The sequence below is a fragment of the Neovison vison genome, chromosome 7 (genome assembly GCF_020171115.1).
Source record: "Neovison vison isolate M4711 chromosome 7, ASM_NN_V1, whole genome shotgun sequence".
NCBI classification, from domain to species: Eukaryota; Metazoa; Chordata; class Mammalia; order Carnivora; family Mustelidae; genus Neogale; species Neogale vison.
In genome coordinates, this window is record NC_058097.1 from 206,576,079 (window position 1) to 206,593,233 (window position 17,155).

General features: G+C 55.1%; 2 protein-coding genes across 4 annotated transcripts in view; both read left to right on the forward strand.

Annotated features, from left to right (window-relative positions):
- The window catches only part of CPT1A (carnitine palmitoyltransferase 1A), a 51,708-nt gene extending 37,385 nt beyond the window's left edge, over positions 1 to 14,323 (forward strand). For all 3 annotated transcript variants that reach the window (XM_044260028.1, XM_044260030.1, XM_044260029.1), the window contains 7 exons: positions 864 to 980; positions 2,376 to 2,540; positions 8,493 to 8,627; positions 9,140 to 9,292; positions 10,178 to 10,291; positions 10,543 to 10,635; positions 12,044 to 14,323. In XM_044260028.1, the coding sequence (XP_044115963.1) occupies positions 864 to 980; positions 2,376 to 2,540; positions 8,493 to 8,627; positions 9,140 to 9,292; positions 10,178 to 10,291; positions 10,543 to 10,635; positions 12,044 to 12,130 (864 nt within the window). In that variant the 3' untranslated portion in view covers positions 12,131 to 14,323. The remainder of the gene's footprint in view (positions 1 to 863; positions 981 to 2,375; positions 2,541 to 8,492; positions 8,628 to 9,139; positions 9,293 to 10,177; positions 10,292 to 10,542; positions 10,636 to 12,043) is intronic.
- A 1,715-nt stretch (positions 14,324 to 16,038) lies between these two features.
- TESMIN (testis expressed metallothionein like protein) overlaps positions 16,039 to 17,155 on the forward strand; it is a 34,129-nt gene continuing 33,012 nt past the window's right edge. The window contains exon 1 of the mRNA XM_044261240.1: positions 16,039 to 16,518. Coding sequence (XP_044117175.1) covers positions 16,039 to 16,518 — 480 coding nt within the window. The remainder of the gene's footprint in view (positions 16,519 to 17,155) is intronic.

Consider the following 17,155-nt stretch of genomic DNA (forward strand, 5'->3'; position numbering starts at 1 on the left):
TGTTTCCCCACAAAGGGAACTCCTGCTCCTCTCCGCGCCCCCGCCAGGCAGCCACAGATCTACTTTCTATCTCTTGGACTATCTTTTCTGGCCGTTGCATGGGCTGTTTCCACGCTCCAACGACTGTAAGCACCGCCCCTGGGAAACGTTCACGCACACGTGTTAGGCGAATGCATGTTTTCATTTGTTGTGTGTGCACCCTGGAGGAGACTGGGGAGGTCAGATGGCCAGGTTTAACGTCTTGAGGAAAAGCAGAAATTCTGGTCTGTTTTGTTCCCCGTTCTCTCACTGGTGCTCAGAGGGTTGCTGGCTCATAGTAGCTGCTCAGTAAATACAACTGAACTCATCAGTGTGCGTGTCCTTGCCAGGGGCAAGAGAAGGCCCCAGCTGGGCCCGGAGCCTGACTCATGGGGAGTGTGGACTGGGGCGCATGGCTTCCTCCCTGGGTGGCTCGGCCTCCTCATTTTAAGCAGTTGGGAATAATGGGGCCTGCCTTCCGGGCTTTCTGTAAAGATTCGGGGGATGGGGGGTGGCCCCCAGCAGGCACCTGGGACCTGGAAGCGGGCTCTGCATGTGCTGGAGTCCTGGCTGAGCTGCTTGGCAGCCCACAAGCCGGGGAGCCTCCTTACGTCCATTTCTCTCCCCTCTGGAATGGAAATAACTTTCCCGATGGGTGGCTGCGTGGAGAGGGTCAGGTGCATCCCGCCGGCACACCCCGGGAGGCGCTCCTGCTGTCTTCATTACATCTCTGTGAAGAACGAGGGTCTGTCTCCCCTGGGGGTCATCTCCAGGATGCTCTAGGTAACAGGGTTCACCATACTCCTCTTCCCTGACCGACGTGTCTGTCTTTTCATTTGCGACAGTACGTCCTGGCCATGGACTGCTTTCAGCTTGGCTACGCAGAGGACGGGCACTGCAAGGGTGACACCAACCCGAACATTCCGTACCCCACCCGGCTGCAGTGGGACATCCCGGAGGAAGTGAGTCCCAACGACCTGGGATGGGGATGAACGGAAACGGCCACAGCCCGGGGGCCCCCCCGCGTCCTTGCTGAGTGGGCACCGGCTTGGCTGGAGGCCGCAGACAGACTTGTGTCCACACATGGGCCGTAGGGCTGCTTGCCACAGCTCCTACTGCCTCCGGCCCCGGGAAGTGGTTCTGTTTCACATTCTGGCAAAGACTGTTGGCGAGATTTCCAGCTCACATTTGGCTGGACAGCACAGTGAACAAGGAAAAAGCAAAGTCACTTCCTTTGGGGTAGAAATATTCTGAGATCACTAACTTAACTATTTCTGTTTTTCAAAGATTTTCATACAGAGGCCACTCAATAAAAGGAAGCATTTGGGGGAAGGAAGTTTAGGGGCGGAAATACCACATTTCTGCCCATCCGATCCAAGCAGGCATTCCTGGGGCCCGAGAAACACTTCTCGAAGTAGAAAATGCCACGCGTGAGGCTGCCGTCTCAGCCAGGCCTTCCGTCCTGCGTCCCCAGGGGCCGGCGTGAGCTCCTCAGAGCAGAGTCACCGCTGCCGAGATGCAGGGGCTCGGGGTCCTTGTACCTGACCAAGTCAGTCCCCGTGTATTTAAAATGTTTCTGTAGGTTTAACTTTCTCGAGCAGTTTCAGTTTTCCCAGCACAATGGATCAGGAAGTCCAGAGAAATCCCTCCTGCCCACCTCCCCTGACCCAGCACACACGCGCCCATCCCTGACACGGGGTCAGTGTCGGCCTAGTGCATTCTTGGCCTTTGCACGGATGTACGACCACCAGTGTCCGCGCACAGCCTCACGCTGAGCGGTTTCGCGGCCCAGATGTGGGCACTGCCGGTTCCTCCCTGTCCCCCGCCCCCGTGCCCCTGGCACCCAGAGGTCTTGTCACGGTCGCCACAGTTGGCCTCATCCACAGTGTCCCGTTCGTGGAATCCTGTCGAACTTGGCCTCTGCAGGCGGCTTCTTTGCCTTAGTCTCGTGCATTTAGGGCTCCTCCCGCGTCCTTCCGTGGCCTGGGAGCTCATCTCCATGGCGTGGTGGTATCATGGCCCATTCGTGTTTTATAATTGGTAGCTGGGTCGCCACAGTGGATTTCACAAAACTAAACTCTGGACTGTGCGGAATGCCCCGCAGGGGCGTGTGCAGACCAGGAAGCCACAGTCCCCCACGGGCCTTCCTCCTGCTCGGGTCCCCCCGGCCCTCCTGGGCGAGCGGGGGGCCTGTCACTCCCGGACTGCGGCTCCAGGATGACGCTTCCGGGGAGGACCGGGAGGAAGATGGGACGTGTGTCTGTTCAAGCAGCAGCTCTGCTGGCTGCGCGAACATCTCGTCTCTGCGAGGTATGTCAGCGGCCCGGGCTCACGTCTCTTTCTCCTTTTTCCTCTAGTGTCAAGAGGTGATAGAGACTTCCCTGAACAGCGCCAGCATCCTGGCAAACGACGTGGATTTCCACTCGTTCCCGTTCCACACCTTTGGTAAAGGGTTGATCAAGAAATGCAAGACCAGCCCGGATGCCTTCGTCCAGCTTGCGCTCCAGCTGGCTCATTACAAGGTACGAGCTGGGGCTCTGTGGCGAGCACTCGGGCTGCGCACCTGCCGGGAGCCGCGTGCCCCGGGGGTGGGGAAGGCCGGACGCCTTGCAGGCGTGGTGGGATGCGGTGAGCAGATCCCCTCTCGGTGGGTGTGGGGCGGGTCTAGAAAAGACTGCAGATGCAGGACAGCGGAAGAGGTTAACACTGAAATCAGAGAAAACCGGGAGAAGTTAGGCCAGAGTCAGAGTTCCAGCTGACTCTAGTTGTTCACAAAGACGATCAAGTCAAGCCACGAAGCTTCCTTTCCCTGAGGCACGTACTCACTTAAGTGTGTGCTTGCAGAGCCATCGGGCTGAAAGGGCCGTCGTCGAAGGGGCGCTTTGTCTGAAGGAGCGAGGGACTTACAGACCCAGTAGCCAGATAGAGGAGCTGAATCTTGGAATTAGCAAGCTTGACCTTAAAGACTGCTGAGCACAGAGATGCACCGCGTTTGGGCAATAAAAGGAGGCGCTGCCTCAAACACAGAGTTTCGTAAGGGGATGCCAGGCTCCACGGTAATACGTTTGCAGATCTCGCAACGAATTTGTGCAGCGACAGAAGTTAGTGAAGCTGACCCGAGACAAGGTAAAAAGCCAGGAGGAGGTCAGTCCCCGTGATGAAAGTCAGAAGTCGGAGGCCTGCCCGGCAGCGAGACCCTGCTCAGAAGTGGCTTCGTTGCTTGGATGAGCGTAGGGTTCCAGAGGCTCCTGAAAGTGAGGGGCAGGCTGCTCGCAACCAGCTTCACCCTGGGCGTGATCCGGAGCTGGATAGAGCCGCCCAGCGGGTGCGGAGTGCCTCGCGGGGGGCTCGTTAGTCCTCAGAGCCCCTGGGGAAGGCCTTGCTGATCTCTGCCTCTCCCACGAGCAGGAGAACTCCCTTGTCTGAGACCCGCCGCTCGCAGGGGCACGGCTGAGCTTGGATCCAGGCAGGCTGGTTCTGCAGCTCGTGTCTTAATTGGAGGGATGGCGAGAAAGAGCTGTAGAGCAGTTTTGCTCATGAACGAACGTGCAGAAAACCCAAGTAAGATCTTAGCAACGAGAATCCAGCAGTGCAGGAAACGTGTAAAAGCAGCAGCTTATGGGGCCAGCGGCCAGGGGCACGGTTTGGTATTAATAAGCCCAGACACAGATTAATAAACCCAGATCTAAATAATAATTTAGATCAGAGAAGAAAAAGGATAGTCCTCTCGACAAATGCTAGAAAGACATTAAAAACTTGGCGTGCATTCCCGATAACGGCTCTAAGTAAGGGGAGCTGTTTCCCTAATGTGATAAGTAGCGTCACGGATCAGTAGCCAACGTGTGGCTTGAAGGGTGAATGGGTGAGTAGCCCCATTAAGGAGAGGATGAGGCCGCCTCCACTCCAGCAGGTCCAGCATCCTCAAAGGCCTTCCCCTAAGTACAGTGGGCACAGCTGATGGGATTGATGACTGGGCAGGAGGGGGTCAGTACATCTTCTGATGGGAACGGAGGCGGCAGAGAAGCTTTCGAGATGAAGGAGTGTGCTCAGGAAGGAGCCTGGTGCAGAATTCTATGAAGACCAGTATCTTCCTTGTCCAGCACTTGGCCAAGTAGAAATTACAACAGGCCAGGGGAATGGGAACCAGGGACAGGAGTCTGGGGTCCAGGCACACGTTGGTAAAACAGCTGGGACTTTTGGGGAGGAAGGCAGAGACAGTCTCCAAAAGGAACAAGGCTGTGGTTTTGGCTGGAAAATCTCGACCCCGCAGAGGTGAGTGTGCCCAGTTCACACGTCCAGTGTCGACTCAGTCCGAGGTCTGGAGGTGATTGTCCGAAGGGAGCTCGAGTGATTGATTTTCAGGTTCATTTAGGAGATGTGACGTCTGAGAATAACCAGTAACATTCTGAAAAATAAAAGTAACGTGGTGGACATTGTTTCTTTTAACATGTAGAAATCGGAAGAGTTTAAGAATGAGTAAGGTGCCGTCCTCGGCACTTCTCTGGGATAGAGGCAGGATTTAACATCGCTGGGAGGGCATGGGTTGGTGATGAATGGGCTTGGAAAAATGGGCCAAGTGGCTCCTTTTGGGAAGCAAATAAACAGCCCAGTAGGCAAACCGAGTCAGCAGAGGGTAGTGGTTCACGAGAGCAGAAAACTACAAATTGTCAGGGAATGTACGTGGAAAATTTAGTCTTGCTAGGAAGCCCATAAATGCAGCGTAAGTAAGACTGCATGTTTGCGATTTGCGAAGGCCTTTCAAGTCCGTGCTTGTACAGGGGCAGTTTAGAGAGGGAAGCGCGCGTGTGGCAGGCTCTTCCAGCGTGAGGCTCTTCCAGAGGGAAACGGCGTGACCCTGACCTGGCAAATTCTTCCTGGAGAACCGTACTCTCTAAAGCCCGGTTCGCAGAGATGAGCTGAAACAGGCCCCTCAGTAAAAGTTTGAATCCGTCGAAAAGTTTATCAATGTGAAATGTTAGATTATCGTATTTTTGTACAACAGACGATTGTGTGTCCGTTAAATGTGTCTGTGGTGTGTTTTGTGAACACACTTGGCCATCGGCATCATGTGAAAGTTTTATTTCTTTACCATGGTGATCTGCAGACTGTGGCCCACGGCCCACTTCCCGCCCTTCACCTGTTTTCACGTGGCCCTTGAGCTAAGAATGGTGTTGTATTGTTAATAATTGAAAAAAAAACAACAAAAAACAGAAGAATGCTGTCTCGTACATCTGTATATCACATGTCATTTCAGTGTTCACAGAGGTCGTTTGCTTAGTGTTCAGTCGGACGGATGGTCCACGGGTGTTTCGAGTGGACTGAGCAGATGCCACGTACAATGAATGAAAAATATAAGGCAGATCTTTCCATGCAGAAGTTCTTCTGTGCAGGCCCTGTTGAGGACCAGCTGTGTTAGGGACACGACTCTGTGGAGCTGTGGTTCTGACCCTTCCTGGCTCAGCTCAGAGCTGCAGAGCCTTCCCTTGGCTCTGTGTAAATGCAGATGTCCTGTGTGTCCTGGGGGCTCTCCGTTCCAGGCTTCTGACCCTTCACTGTGCCCTGGACCCTGCAGGAAGTTTGGGAAAGCCTTGGGGATCCCATCTCAGCATAATGTGTATAAAGCATGAAAGGAACTACGTAGGGTTACGGAGATAATCAGTTAATAAAAATGCACATCAGAATATTAAATATAAATTTGCAGCACAGTGAGTGTAATTATGCACTAAATTTGGGGTGGCAGAGCTAATGACTACTGTAATTTTGAAGCCGTGATAAGCATAGATGGTATTTTGGGACATCTGCAGCAACCATAATTTGTTGTGCAAATAGCTATGATTTTCTCTTCAAAGTCACCGCACTGTTGGTAATTACTGTGGTTTGTTGGCTGTGCTTCTATATGCTGTATTTCAGTTTGAGGTTAGTAGAAATTAAAATGTATCTATTTTTCCCTTCCGAGTTAACATGTTCCAAAGGTTAGTGACCGTTGGTCTGATCCCTGTCTGCCCTTCCAACCTCCTCTCATAACACACCTGGTCTCATTCACTCAGCTTTGGCCACACTGGCCTTTTTGCTGTGCTCAGATATGTCTAGCTCTTTTCTACCTCAGGACCTTTGCACTTGCTCTCCATCAGTGGTTGCTGTGTCCCAGATTGAGGTGTGGTTGGTTAGGTCTCTGCTCAAGGCCCCCATCTCCTATTTAAAATGGCTCCCACCCCCTCGCTCTTCTGTCACCCTGCCTTGTTCCTGTTTGATGCTCCTGTCACTGTGTAATATCTTGTATCTCCACTTCTTCTGTTAGAACCTTTGCCCCTTGAGGGCAGAAACATGATCGGTCACCAGTGCCAGGAATGCGCTAGCCACAGAGGAGTAGATAGGCATTGGTAAATAAGCCACGACCAATTGAGTGAAGACACTTGGTAGAGGTCTTAATTTTAGTCCATAGCCATTCGCTTCCTGCTTTTGGGTCATGTTTGTTTTTCATTTAGAAACTAGAGGTGAAAAACTCCCCCAGGTGCCACCAGCCTGAACCCCGAGCCCCGGGGCAGCCATCCCCGGGTGTTGTGACAGGTTTGTGTTCTCACACCGTGCATGTCCGTATCCCCACCGACCGTGTCTTTTGATCCAGCTCGTTGGAAACTGGAGGTGACCTCCGGATGGCGGCTGGTTGCAGCAGGTGGAGTGGGGCTGCTTGGCTCTCGGGGGGCCCAGACACACTAACATGCAGTGCATTTGCCGAGAGGTTTCCAGACAATCGTTTACAAACCGTGGGTATCCTGCATGACCGTGCTGACTGCTGACACAGTTAAAGTTTGGTGTTGGAGAGTGGACCTCGCGTAAACCAGTGCGTCCGAGATCCCAAGCTAACGTTTACAGAATGCCTAAATGCCAGACTCCTACTTCTTCCTATAGCTCCTCCTCTCCCCCTCCCTCCCGCCTTGTCATGAGCCCCTGTGACTCCTCCCAGGCATATCTGATGACCGACCCGGGCCCTTGCTTACCTGCTCTGTTCTTACTCGTACTCTGCTTAGAGTAGAATGAGGAGGTAGAGCCCCTCTTGGAGCCCACTCCAGGCGAAAGTAATGACTGGTGTGGGGAAGGAGTGCGGTAAGTCGGCGGCTCCTGCGCCGGGTGTCGGGGCAGCGTGGAGGCTCCCGCGGGGGGCACCGCAGGTGGACGGCAGGGAGCGGCGGCTGGTCGCAGACCTCCTGGCCTGTGTTCCTCACCCCGTGGCCTGCTCGCCTCGTCACTTTACAGGCAGGACTGGGGAAGGGACAGAGCCCCGAAGGCCACTCACAGGCATGGCCCGCTCGCCAGGGACTTCAGCCTTGACTCTGGCGCTGGGTTTTGCTTCACAGTGTCCGCTGGTGGCAGGGTGTCCTCTGTCTCCTTGGGGTCAGTGGGGCCTGGACGCAGAGAGGCATCATCCGCAGGGACGACTGGGGTCCACAGACTGCCGTGGCCACTTTCCCGTCCAGATGGGGAACCTGGCATCTCGGGGTGGGCCTGGTGGCCAGGGGCGTCTGCAGGTGTTTCCCTCCCACAGCGCATGCACGGGACTCCGTGTGCTTCTCGGATCCTGTCCTCCTGCTCCTGCTGCTTCTCCCTGGAGCCCCCGCTGACCTGTCACCTGCAGGGTCTCAGCTTCAGGTGCTGCCTCTTCTGTCCTCCTGTCCCCCTTCTAGTCCCTAGACCCTACGGGGCCTCTGCCTGTCTGGTTCCCCACCCCTCACTGGGCATGGACTGCTCTGCCCTGTACCCAAGAGGCTGGTGTGGCTGGATTCAGACTGATTTCTCCACTTCAAAATACGGAGTGCTGGCTCTGGCAGCCCCTGGGGCAGCCCCCTCTGTGCCCCTCCATGCCTGTTCCCCACGCCTTCTCTCCGGCTCCCGGCCCCTCCCTGCTTCTCCAGCCTCAGCAGGCCGAGCCGCCTTCTTGGTTCAGCGGGAATACGAGAGCATTCCAAAGAGACCTCCTGACCGCTCCCCCCATGGCTAACCCTTCTGTATCATTTCCCTTCCTGTCCAGTGGGGCAGCTGGCCACCTGCCCTCCTGCCGGGGGACACTGCTCCTGACCTGTCTCTTCTCTCCCGGGTCATCCTCATTGTCATCCAAACACAGTGGAACATTTCCTGCCAACACCTTGTGTCTTTTAATAATTTCCAACTGTTGCATGGCCATCTCCTTGTCATGTCTTCCTTCCATAAGTGTGTCTGCACTCGGATAGGTGTGTGAAGCTCAGGAAATTGTGCTGTGGCATCTGTTGCATCTGGAAATGGACCCTGGGCTACCCAGAAACTGATCCCCCACCCCTGGGCCTTTCCAAAGCTAATGACGTCTCCATCTGCCTGTTGCACAACCCCGTGTGAAGACTGATAATGACTAAAAGCTAAAGCTGACCATAACCCATCCCTTCTTGTGCGTTAGAGTCCATCAGCGGGCCCTGCCTTGTATTAAAGTATTTTTCCTCTCCCAGGACATGGGCAAATTCTGCCTCACATATGAGGCCTCCATGACCCGGCTCTTCCGAGAGGGGAGGACGGAGACCGTGCGTTCCTGTACCATGGAGTCATGCAACTTCGTGCTCGCCATGGTGGACCCCACCCAGACGGTAAGGTGGTGCCAGGCCGCGGAGACCTCGCACACGCCTTCTCCGGGGGCGTCGTGTTCAGCTTCTCTCCCTGCTGCCTTTCAGGGATGCTGAACGTGGTCAGGACACGCACAGAGAGGTTAGCGTTAATCCGCATGGACTCCCTAGGAGTCTAGAACCTCACAGAGCACGGGGAGGCACGGGAGTTGGTGCAGTGGGACAATCCAAGGAGCTGGGGTGTGGGTGAGAAGCCTGGAACCGTGCCATAGAACCTTCTACTTGGGGTCAGCGGAGCCCGCTGCCCATACCCAAGATCCCCACACAGGCTCGGGGCTCTGGGTTTCCCTCGGGTGGCCCCATCGGCAGCATGAATCTGGGGAGGGGGCAGCCCCTCGGGGGGCTTCTGCTCTGGCACGTCCCTCCCTCTTGTTTAATGGTGTCATTGGACCCCTGGGGAGAAGGGCCCCTCATGTGCGTCTCAGAGCCTGTGGGGTCCGTCCTGCATGGCATGACTGTCTTGCCCCTTTACTCAGGTTGAGCAGAGGCTCAAGTTGTTCAAGATCGCCTCCGAGAAACACCAGCATCTGTACCGTCTGGCCATGACTGGCTCCGGGATCGACCGCCACCTCTTCTGTCTTTACGTGGTGTCCAAATACCTGGCCGTGGAGTCCCCTTTCCTGAAGGAGGTCAGTCGCCACGGCCGGCGGCAGCTCTCCCGGCTCGCTGGCTAAGCTGAGACAAAGTCAGGGCCACCTCGCCAGTGGGAAGTGGCCTCCCCCAAATGGGTCCTGGGGCTCCGCTGTCATCACAGTGTCCCATCCGAGCTGTGACCTTAGTGCCGTGTCCCTTCAGCCCCCGGGGAATGCTATGCGTCACACATACCCTCCCGACCTCCTTGATGTAAGTGACCTCGAGCTCGGACCATAGTAAGGTGCACGCTGGTGACTGGGACGTGAGGAGCCGGGTATTTATCAGTCTTGTTTTTATTTTTATTTATTTATTTATTTATTAAAGATTTTATTTATTTATTTGACAGAGAGAGATCACAAGTAGGCAGAGAGGCAGGCAGAGAGAGAGAGAGGAGGAAGCAGGCCCCCTGCTGAGCAGAGAGCCCGATGCGGGACTCGATCCCAGGACCCTGAGATCATGACCTGAGCCGAAGGCAGCGGCTTAACCCACTGAGCCACCCAGGCGCCCAGTCTTGTTTTTAATAGTTTATTTACTTTTAAAGGTGTGAAATTTAACTTATAATAATGCTGTGTTGAACAAGCAGCTTGAAAAAATTCCTGAAAATTAGCTTCAGCCCAGCACGGTCCCCTTCCCGAGTCTTAGTTCGTATGTCTGCCCCCTTTTTTTGGGGGGTGTCAGCCCCCCTGGTCCAGACGCCCTCTCTGCACACGGACTGGCCCGAGCCAGCAAGAGGCCTTCTGGGACGCAGACCTCCTGCGTCTGAGACCACCCGGGGTCCCGGCGAGACTTTCCCTGTCTCCCACCGGGGCTGCTGTGCAGGGACAGAGGAGGACGGTGCTGGGAAAGGTGTCATTAGAGAATGTCCTTGTTCGACGCCACAGGTCTTATCTGAGCCGTGGAGGTTATCGACCAGCCAGACTCCGCAGCAGCAGGTGGAGCTGTTTGATTTGGAGAGGAACCCGGAGTACGTGTGCAGCGGAGGGGGCTTCGGGCCGGTAAGTATCCGAGGGTAGGTGGGCACGGAGCTGCGTGCCCGGGGACCGGCCGTGCCCGCCCGCCTCCGCTTGGGGTCTTCCTGGACCCTGAGCACTCCCTGGTACCTTGTGGGTCCCTCCCTGCCCCACCAGGAATTCTGCAGATGATTAGTGCAGGGGCTTCTGCTGTCTTGTATGCAGAATGTGAGACAGTCCCGTTTCCTCATCGGCTCCTTACCCGAGGTTAAACATCGGCTTACCTGGTTCTGTAGGTCGCTGACGATGGTTATGGCGTGTCCTACATCCTCGTGGGAGAGAACCTCATCAATTTCCACATATCTTCCAAGTTCTCCAGCCCCGAGACCGTAAGTACAGAACCAAGTTGCTTTTCCTAAAGGCATATTTTTGCCATTTTCTTTTTAACTTGACAGACATGTTCTTCCTTAATTTGAACGGAGTAGCAGATTAACAACATGCTTTTTTACTCGGTTTGGACATTTTTTTTTTTTTAAAAGTACAATTTTTTTTTTTTAAGATTATTTATTTATTTATTTGACAGAGAAAGATCACAAGTAGGCAGAGAGGCAGGCAGAGAGAGAGAGGAGGAAGCAGGCTCCCTGCTGAGCAGAGAGCCCGATGCGGGACTCGATCCCAGGACCCTGAGATCATGACCTGAGCCGAAGGCAGTGGCTTAACCCACTGAGCCACCCAGGCGCCCTCGGTTTGGACATTTTGAGATAAAAGAATTTTTAAACTCTTTCACCTAATTTTATTTTATTATTATTATTTTTTAAGATTTTATTTGAGAGAGAATGAGCGAGGTTGTGTGCATGCATGAATGGAGGCAGTGGAGGGACAGTGGGAGAGGGGGAAGCAGGCTCCCCACTGAGCGGAGAGCTGGACGTGGGGCTCGATCCTAGGACCCTGAGATCGTGACCTGAGCTGAAGGCTGACACTTAACCACTGAGACACCCAGGCGCCCCTCTTTAATTTTAAAGAAATGATCTTTGGTTGCAAATATTTGTCTTTGCCTATAGCGCTGGCTTTAAATCCTAATATGGGAATGCTGGTGTGACTCTGACCCTAATATCAGAGGGTAGATGGAGGTCAGCGTGCATGTATAAAGGACGACGAGTACAAGATGATGGGGGGGGGCGCCTGGGCGGCTCAGTTGGGAAGCGGCTGCCTTCCGCTCAGGTCATGACCCTGGGGTCCCGGGATGGGGTCCCACACCCTGCTCCCTGCTCGGTGCGGAACTTGCTTCTTCCTGCGTCCATCCCCCTGCTTGAGCTCGCTCTCCCTTGCTGTCTCTCTCTCAAATAAATTAATGAAATCTTTAAATAATAATAATAATAAGATGAAGCAGGGTCTGCGGTGCTCTGTGGGAGTGGAACGTGTGACCTCCTTCCAAGCGTGGCACCCTGAATCCTGGTTTCTTTTCTGCCTTTCCACGTTGCGGATCACCTGAGAGCACGGCCAAGTTCGCCGTTAGCAGAGAGGATTGGAATTCATTTATTTGTCGCGCTTTGTGTAACGCGCTGACATTAGGGGAAGCCTTACATCAAGACCACATCCGCGCGAACTTAGAAACGGCTACACCTCTTTGATCCCGCAGCGTTTCTCCAGAACGTGTCACTTCATGATTCAGGCGCTCACCCACAGCTCAGAGAACTGGCCAAAGGGAACGTTCGTCCCCCGAGTCAGGTTCAAGGCTCCAGCCTAGGGATTTCGACGTTGTAACATGCGTTTTTGTTTTTTGTCTTTGCGCGGAAGGACTCGCATCGCTTTGGGAAGCACCTGAGACGGGCGATGACGGACATCATCGGTTTGTTTGGGTTGGGCGCCAACTCCAAAAAGTAACTCCATTAGAGCCGCCGCGAAGCAGAACGAGCTCAGCCGCCAAAACCAAATGAAGAGCAGCTGTCCGATCCGCGTGTAGCTCCCGATGCAGAATTGCCCCCACGAAACTCAGTTTTCCTTCCACCAAGGGTTTGGTGTTTTCCTTCCTATAGAACAGCAGGTCTCCACCAGGTGAAGTCTGACTCCACTACTTCCTGGCAGGTCCCGACTTCGGGGATCTTTTCATCAAGTGCCCCCCTGCCCTCCGCCCCCCAAAAGTGTTTGCATCTGCCTGTGGTGACTGAGGGATGAGATTGTGGTTGAGCTATTGAAGGGACTGGTGGGGTTGTGACTTCACGCATTGGGAGCGCAAATGGCACGTTTCCTCGGGGGGAGGGGGGGCAATCGGACCCCTGGTACTCACGGGCGTTTACTCCTACCGGAGCCCGTTTTGTTCAGAGAGGAACGCGTTCGAGTTTTGGAGATGTTAACCGTTTGTAGCTGACGCGCGTGTAGTGCACTAACGGAAACACTGTGCTTCTGGAAACCGCTCTTGTCACTGTGGGTCGCTCCGTCGCCATCCCGTCATCTGGTAGCCCGTATTTGCCTCTCCGTGTTGGAGGCGTGCCCTCCGCCTCATCTCTACTTTGACTCACCGTGCAAGTCTCCAAAACCCAGTGCCTTAAGAATGGAAGGCCCAGAGCGAGAGGGAGACCGTGGGAAAGATTTCCTGGGTCGGGTCGGTCTTCAGAGGGGAATTGTGTCTTACTGTTCTCAACTGAAACCCTAAATGTTTCCTGTGGTTTCCCTGCCCCTAGAAAGACCAGTTCCCTCCTGTGGGCAGCTGGGCTGGATGCCCCCGCATCCAACGGCCTTCCTTGCATCATTAAACAATGAAAGAAAGGGTGTGTGTGTGTGTGTGTGTGTGTGAGAGAGAGAGAGAGAGAGAAATGGGGAGCAAGAGATGTCACGGTCAAGTGTGATGTGTCTGGAGAAGAAAGCGTGAGCTGGGCCTCCGGGTAGCTGCTCACCCAAGCTGACAACAAAGGCAGGGTGTGACATTTACCACTGACAAAGGAACAAAGCTTGAGAAACAGGAAGAATAACCTCAAAATGGTCAGGAGAGTATAGGGCCAGTAGGCCCCACAGTGCTTGCCAGTCCCAGCTGGCAAGAGACAGAACCACTGTCCTTTCCAGAGGAGATGGAGGGCGATAGAGACCATAGGCCGCGTCATCTCAGTGACGGACGGAAGTGTCGCAGGTGCTGGGTCTGACACAGCCTGTACTTCCGGTGGGCGTGCCTTCATCTGGAAGTGTCCGATGGACCAAAAAGCAATTATGCACTGAGTCGTCTCCAGGATTTAATGTAAAAAATAAAGTATCATGGAACGGGAAAGCCCCACGGCCTCCACGGCCATAATGTCCAGCTTAGCTGTCCATTTTTAAAACTGTATTTATTTTTCTGACCACTTTGTTCTGGTGGGGCTTGCCTCTGTAAGAACCATGCACTGCCGGGATATGATGACCAGACTGGACTGTCGGAGGAGACGGGCGCTCGCTACAGGGCGAATGCATGTTTTGTTTATGTACATGTGATAATGTCAAAATTCCACCTAAATGGGCCAAAGATTTTTTTTTTCCTCTTAAAAGCAAAAATGAAAACACACACAAAAAAGCTAAAATGAAAACCAACATCTACAGTAACAAGCCCTACCCCCTCTTTCCTTCATGGTTCATAGTGAAGGAGGTATGGGGGGCAATCGCCCACTCTGCCCCCCGGGGTAGGCAGGCGTGGCTTCCAGTCAAAGCTGGCATCAGTCGCCATCAGAGCCACCCCAACCCTGCAATACTGACCACTGACCTTAGCATTCCCATGTGAATTCCAATGTCGCTGTGTAGCACTCAAACACATTTGGGCTCGTCTCTCAGGTTTAAATATTTCAAATGTAATTAATTGTTGTTAACCAGTGCAGTTATCAATGCAATTTTATATTTCCTAAAAGAAGGAAGAGTGGTTTTTATTGTACGTGTTGAAAGGAGGAGGGAAGAGTATTATGTATTTAATTTAATTTGGAATAAGCCATAGTCTTAAAAGGAGCTGTGGTTTGAATTTGTTATCTTGGACTGTCCATTACATGTAAATACAGATGCTCTTTTGGATGTAAATCTGAGAACTGCGGTATGAATGTTACCATTAATAAAACATTAATCCCAGCCTTTGGTCCTGGCTCTTTTGTAATATGAATAAGGAGGTTATAAGTCAGGGGTGGAAGTCCAGGAGCTGGAGACCTTTGGAGAGAGACCGCAGGTGGCTTGCAGGAGGCCCAGCCTGGGCAGGGTGGACCTCACAAGACTCACTGACCTGGCTGAGAAGGGCAGCTGCTGAGATGGGCTGTGGGCTTCCACTCTGTGTTTATGCATTCTCTCTCTGCTCCCACGCCCGGAACAGTGTCCGACAGGTAGTAGGTTCTCAAGTATCTGCTAAGTGGGTGCATGAATTCAGTTTTCTCGGTAGTCTTTCTGGAGCACCTACTGTGTGCTAAGCTCTGCTAGGTACAGCAGGGACCCCACGAGGTTCTGGCTGTGGTGGAGCTCAAATCTGGTGGGAGGAGGACAGAACCAAGACAGCCATTCCGGGGATCTCCAGTGTCCCAAGGCAGATGAGAGGATCACGTGTGGGCAGAGGTAGCTGGCTTCGAGAGGCGGCTGATTTGAGGGGAGACCTCAGTCATGACACAGCTGGCGTCAGCTGATCCTGGCTGGAAGAGCATTTTGGAGTGTCTCAGAGGTCCTGAGCCATTGAGTCTGGCTAGGTTGTGACTCGCCCAGGTGGCCGCGCGTCCGATGGCATGGGAGCTGCCTCTTGAAAATGCGGGAATGGTAAGAGTCTTGCCGGTTGATGTTCTTGCTCCGGCTGCTCAAGCTGGTCAGACGTTTTTCATGAGGGCCCTTCAGTGTGTGTCCGCTGCCTATGCACGCATCTGTAGGTGAGGCCGTGCGAGGGCTGGAAGGATCCACAGCTGACTGCAGTGTCCCCCTTGGCTGGCAGGACGACAGGAGGTGACCTGTTTCTTAAGGGAACTTTGGCTCTATCTGTAATGTTTAAATATTCCGGTATAGAGTTTATGAGCCAATGAAAGAAAAAAAATATTCTAATTTTCATCTGAAGAAGTCAGGCTGGTCTGGGGCCCTCAGTTTCCCCATGGGACGCTGGAGCTGAAGACCCTGGGAGCGTCCTTCCTGGCCCTTCTCCCCGCAGCAGCCCGTCTCCGCCCCCGCCGGGGTCACCTGGCTCTCCACGAGCCCCGCCCCCGCCACGCCCCAGCTCGGCCCCGCCCACCCCTGCCCCGCCCCCTCGGGCTCCGCCCCTAACCGCCAACGGCCGCCGGCACGTGAGGGGCCGCCTCGCTCCGCCCCCTGCTCCGCATCCTCGCTCTGCGCTCCGGCAGCCGCGGCGGCCGCAGGTGTGTGTCCCTGAGGAGGCCTGACCCCGCGCCCGTCCGGCCGCCGTCGGGTCTCCCCGCGGTCTCCGGGCGCGGCCTAGGGATCTGCAGGGGGGGAGGAGGACAGTGGGTCCCCCGGTCGGACCCTCGGGAGTGTCGGGACCCCCGCCCCGTCACGCCCTCAGGAATGGAGGGACCCCCGCCCCGGTCAGCCCCTCGAGGGCAGCGGGACCCCCCTTCCCTCCCCGGGTCAGCCCCTCGGGGATGGAGGGACGCCGGCCGCGGAGAGACCCTCGGGAGTGGAGGGACACCCCCCGCTTCCCGCGCGGGGGACCCCGGTGGAGCGCGGGGCGGGGCCGGGGCGGGGCCGGGGCGGGGCCGTGCCCGCCTCACCTGGCCGCGTCCTTGCAGGTGCTCGGCTCTGGGCCGGAATCCGCGTGGCGAGGGGTGCGTGGCGATGCCCGGCCCGAGGTCCCCTCAGCGGACATGGAAGAGGCGCCTCTGCTCGGAGGGATGTCCGGTCCCGAGGAGGAGATCGTGACCGACCTTTTCAGTGCAGAGAGTCCGTTCGTTTCGGAGAACCTTGCCCTGAAAACCCCGGTGGTGGTGAAGCACGAGGAGGACGAGTTCCACGTGTTTAAAGACGCGTATCTGAGCTCCGCGGACCCCAAGGAGCCCCTCCTGCACGCGTTCAACCCCCCGCTTCACGTGGACTGTGACAGCCAGGCGAAAGTGGAGCTCGCGGTGGACGGCAGCGACGCCGAGGAGATGCTCCCTGAGTACCCGAGTCTCCCCGAGCTCAGCCCCCTGGAGGACGCCGCGCTGCCGGTGGTGGCCCCGCAGCCGCAGGCCTACAACGTGCACTTCCTGTCCTCCCTGCTGGCCCCGCACCGGAGTCCTGCTGTCGTGCCCCTGGGCGCCTGGGCCAGGGAAGGAGGTGCCCACCCCGGGGTCCGGGTGATTCCAGTAAGATCCGTGTGGGAGACAGGCGCTGGACCTCGGTCACCCGGTGCGGAGCAGAGAAGTGAGACCGCTGGCCCGGGCCAAGATTTCCCTCACAAGCCTTTTGCCGGGGTCAGTAGCATCCTGGGTTGGAGTCACTCATTCCAACTGAGCACCTCCCTTTGTAAGCCCCCTGCGCCGACCCAGCCAGGCCATTCTCCCTGCAGGAGAATTAGGTCCTGGGGGGCTGACAGCAGAAGAGGGAAACAGCGAGGAAGTGGGTGGCCCTCGCCTGTTGCTATCACTGGCTTTAGGAGAGTCCCCCGCCCCCTTTATGTTAGAGTCGCTAATGTCCCGGGGGAAATGCAGTGTGATTGTTTTCACATAGTCCTGAAATCAAGACATTGAGCTTCTTGCTGGTAGTTCGGGCGTGTTCCTCCAGCATAAGTAACGTAAATCAGTCTACATAAATTCCTGCTGATTCTGGACTAACGGCCCTCTTCTGCTGTCGCCACTGGTGATTTTTCTGCTTTGTTCTTGCCAGAATGAAACAAATCAAATTTTAAAGGAAACAGGATCCCAAGGAAATGGGTACTGGCCCCCTAAGAGGATCGAGTTTGAAAAGCTAGAGCACTCAGCCCTTAAATCACTGTAGTAAGTT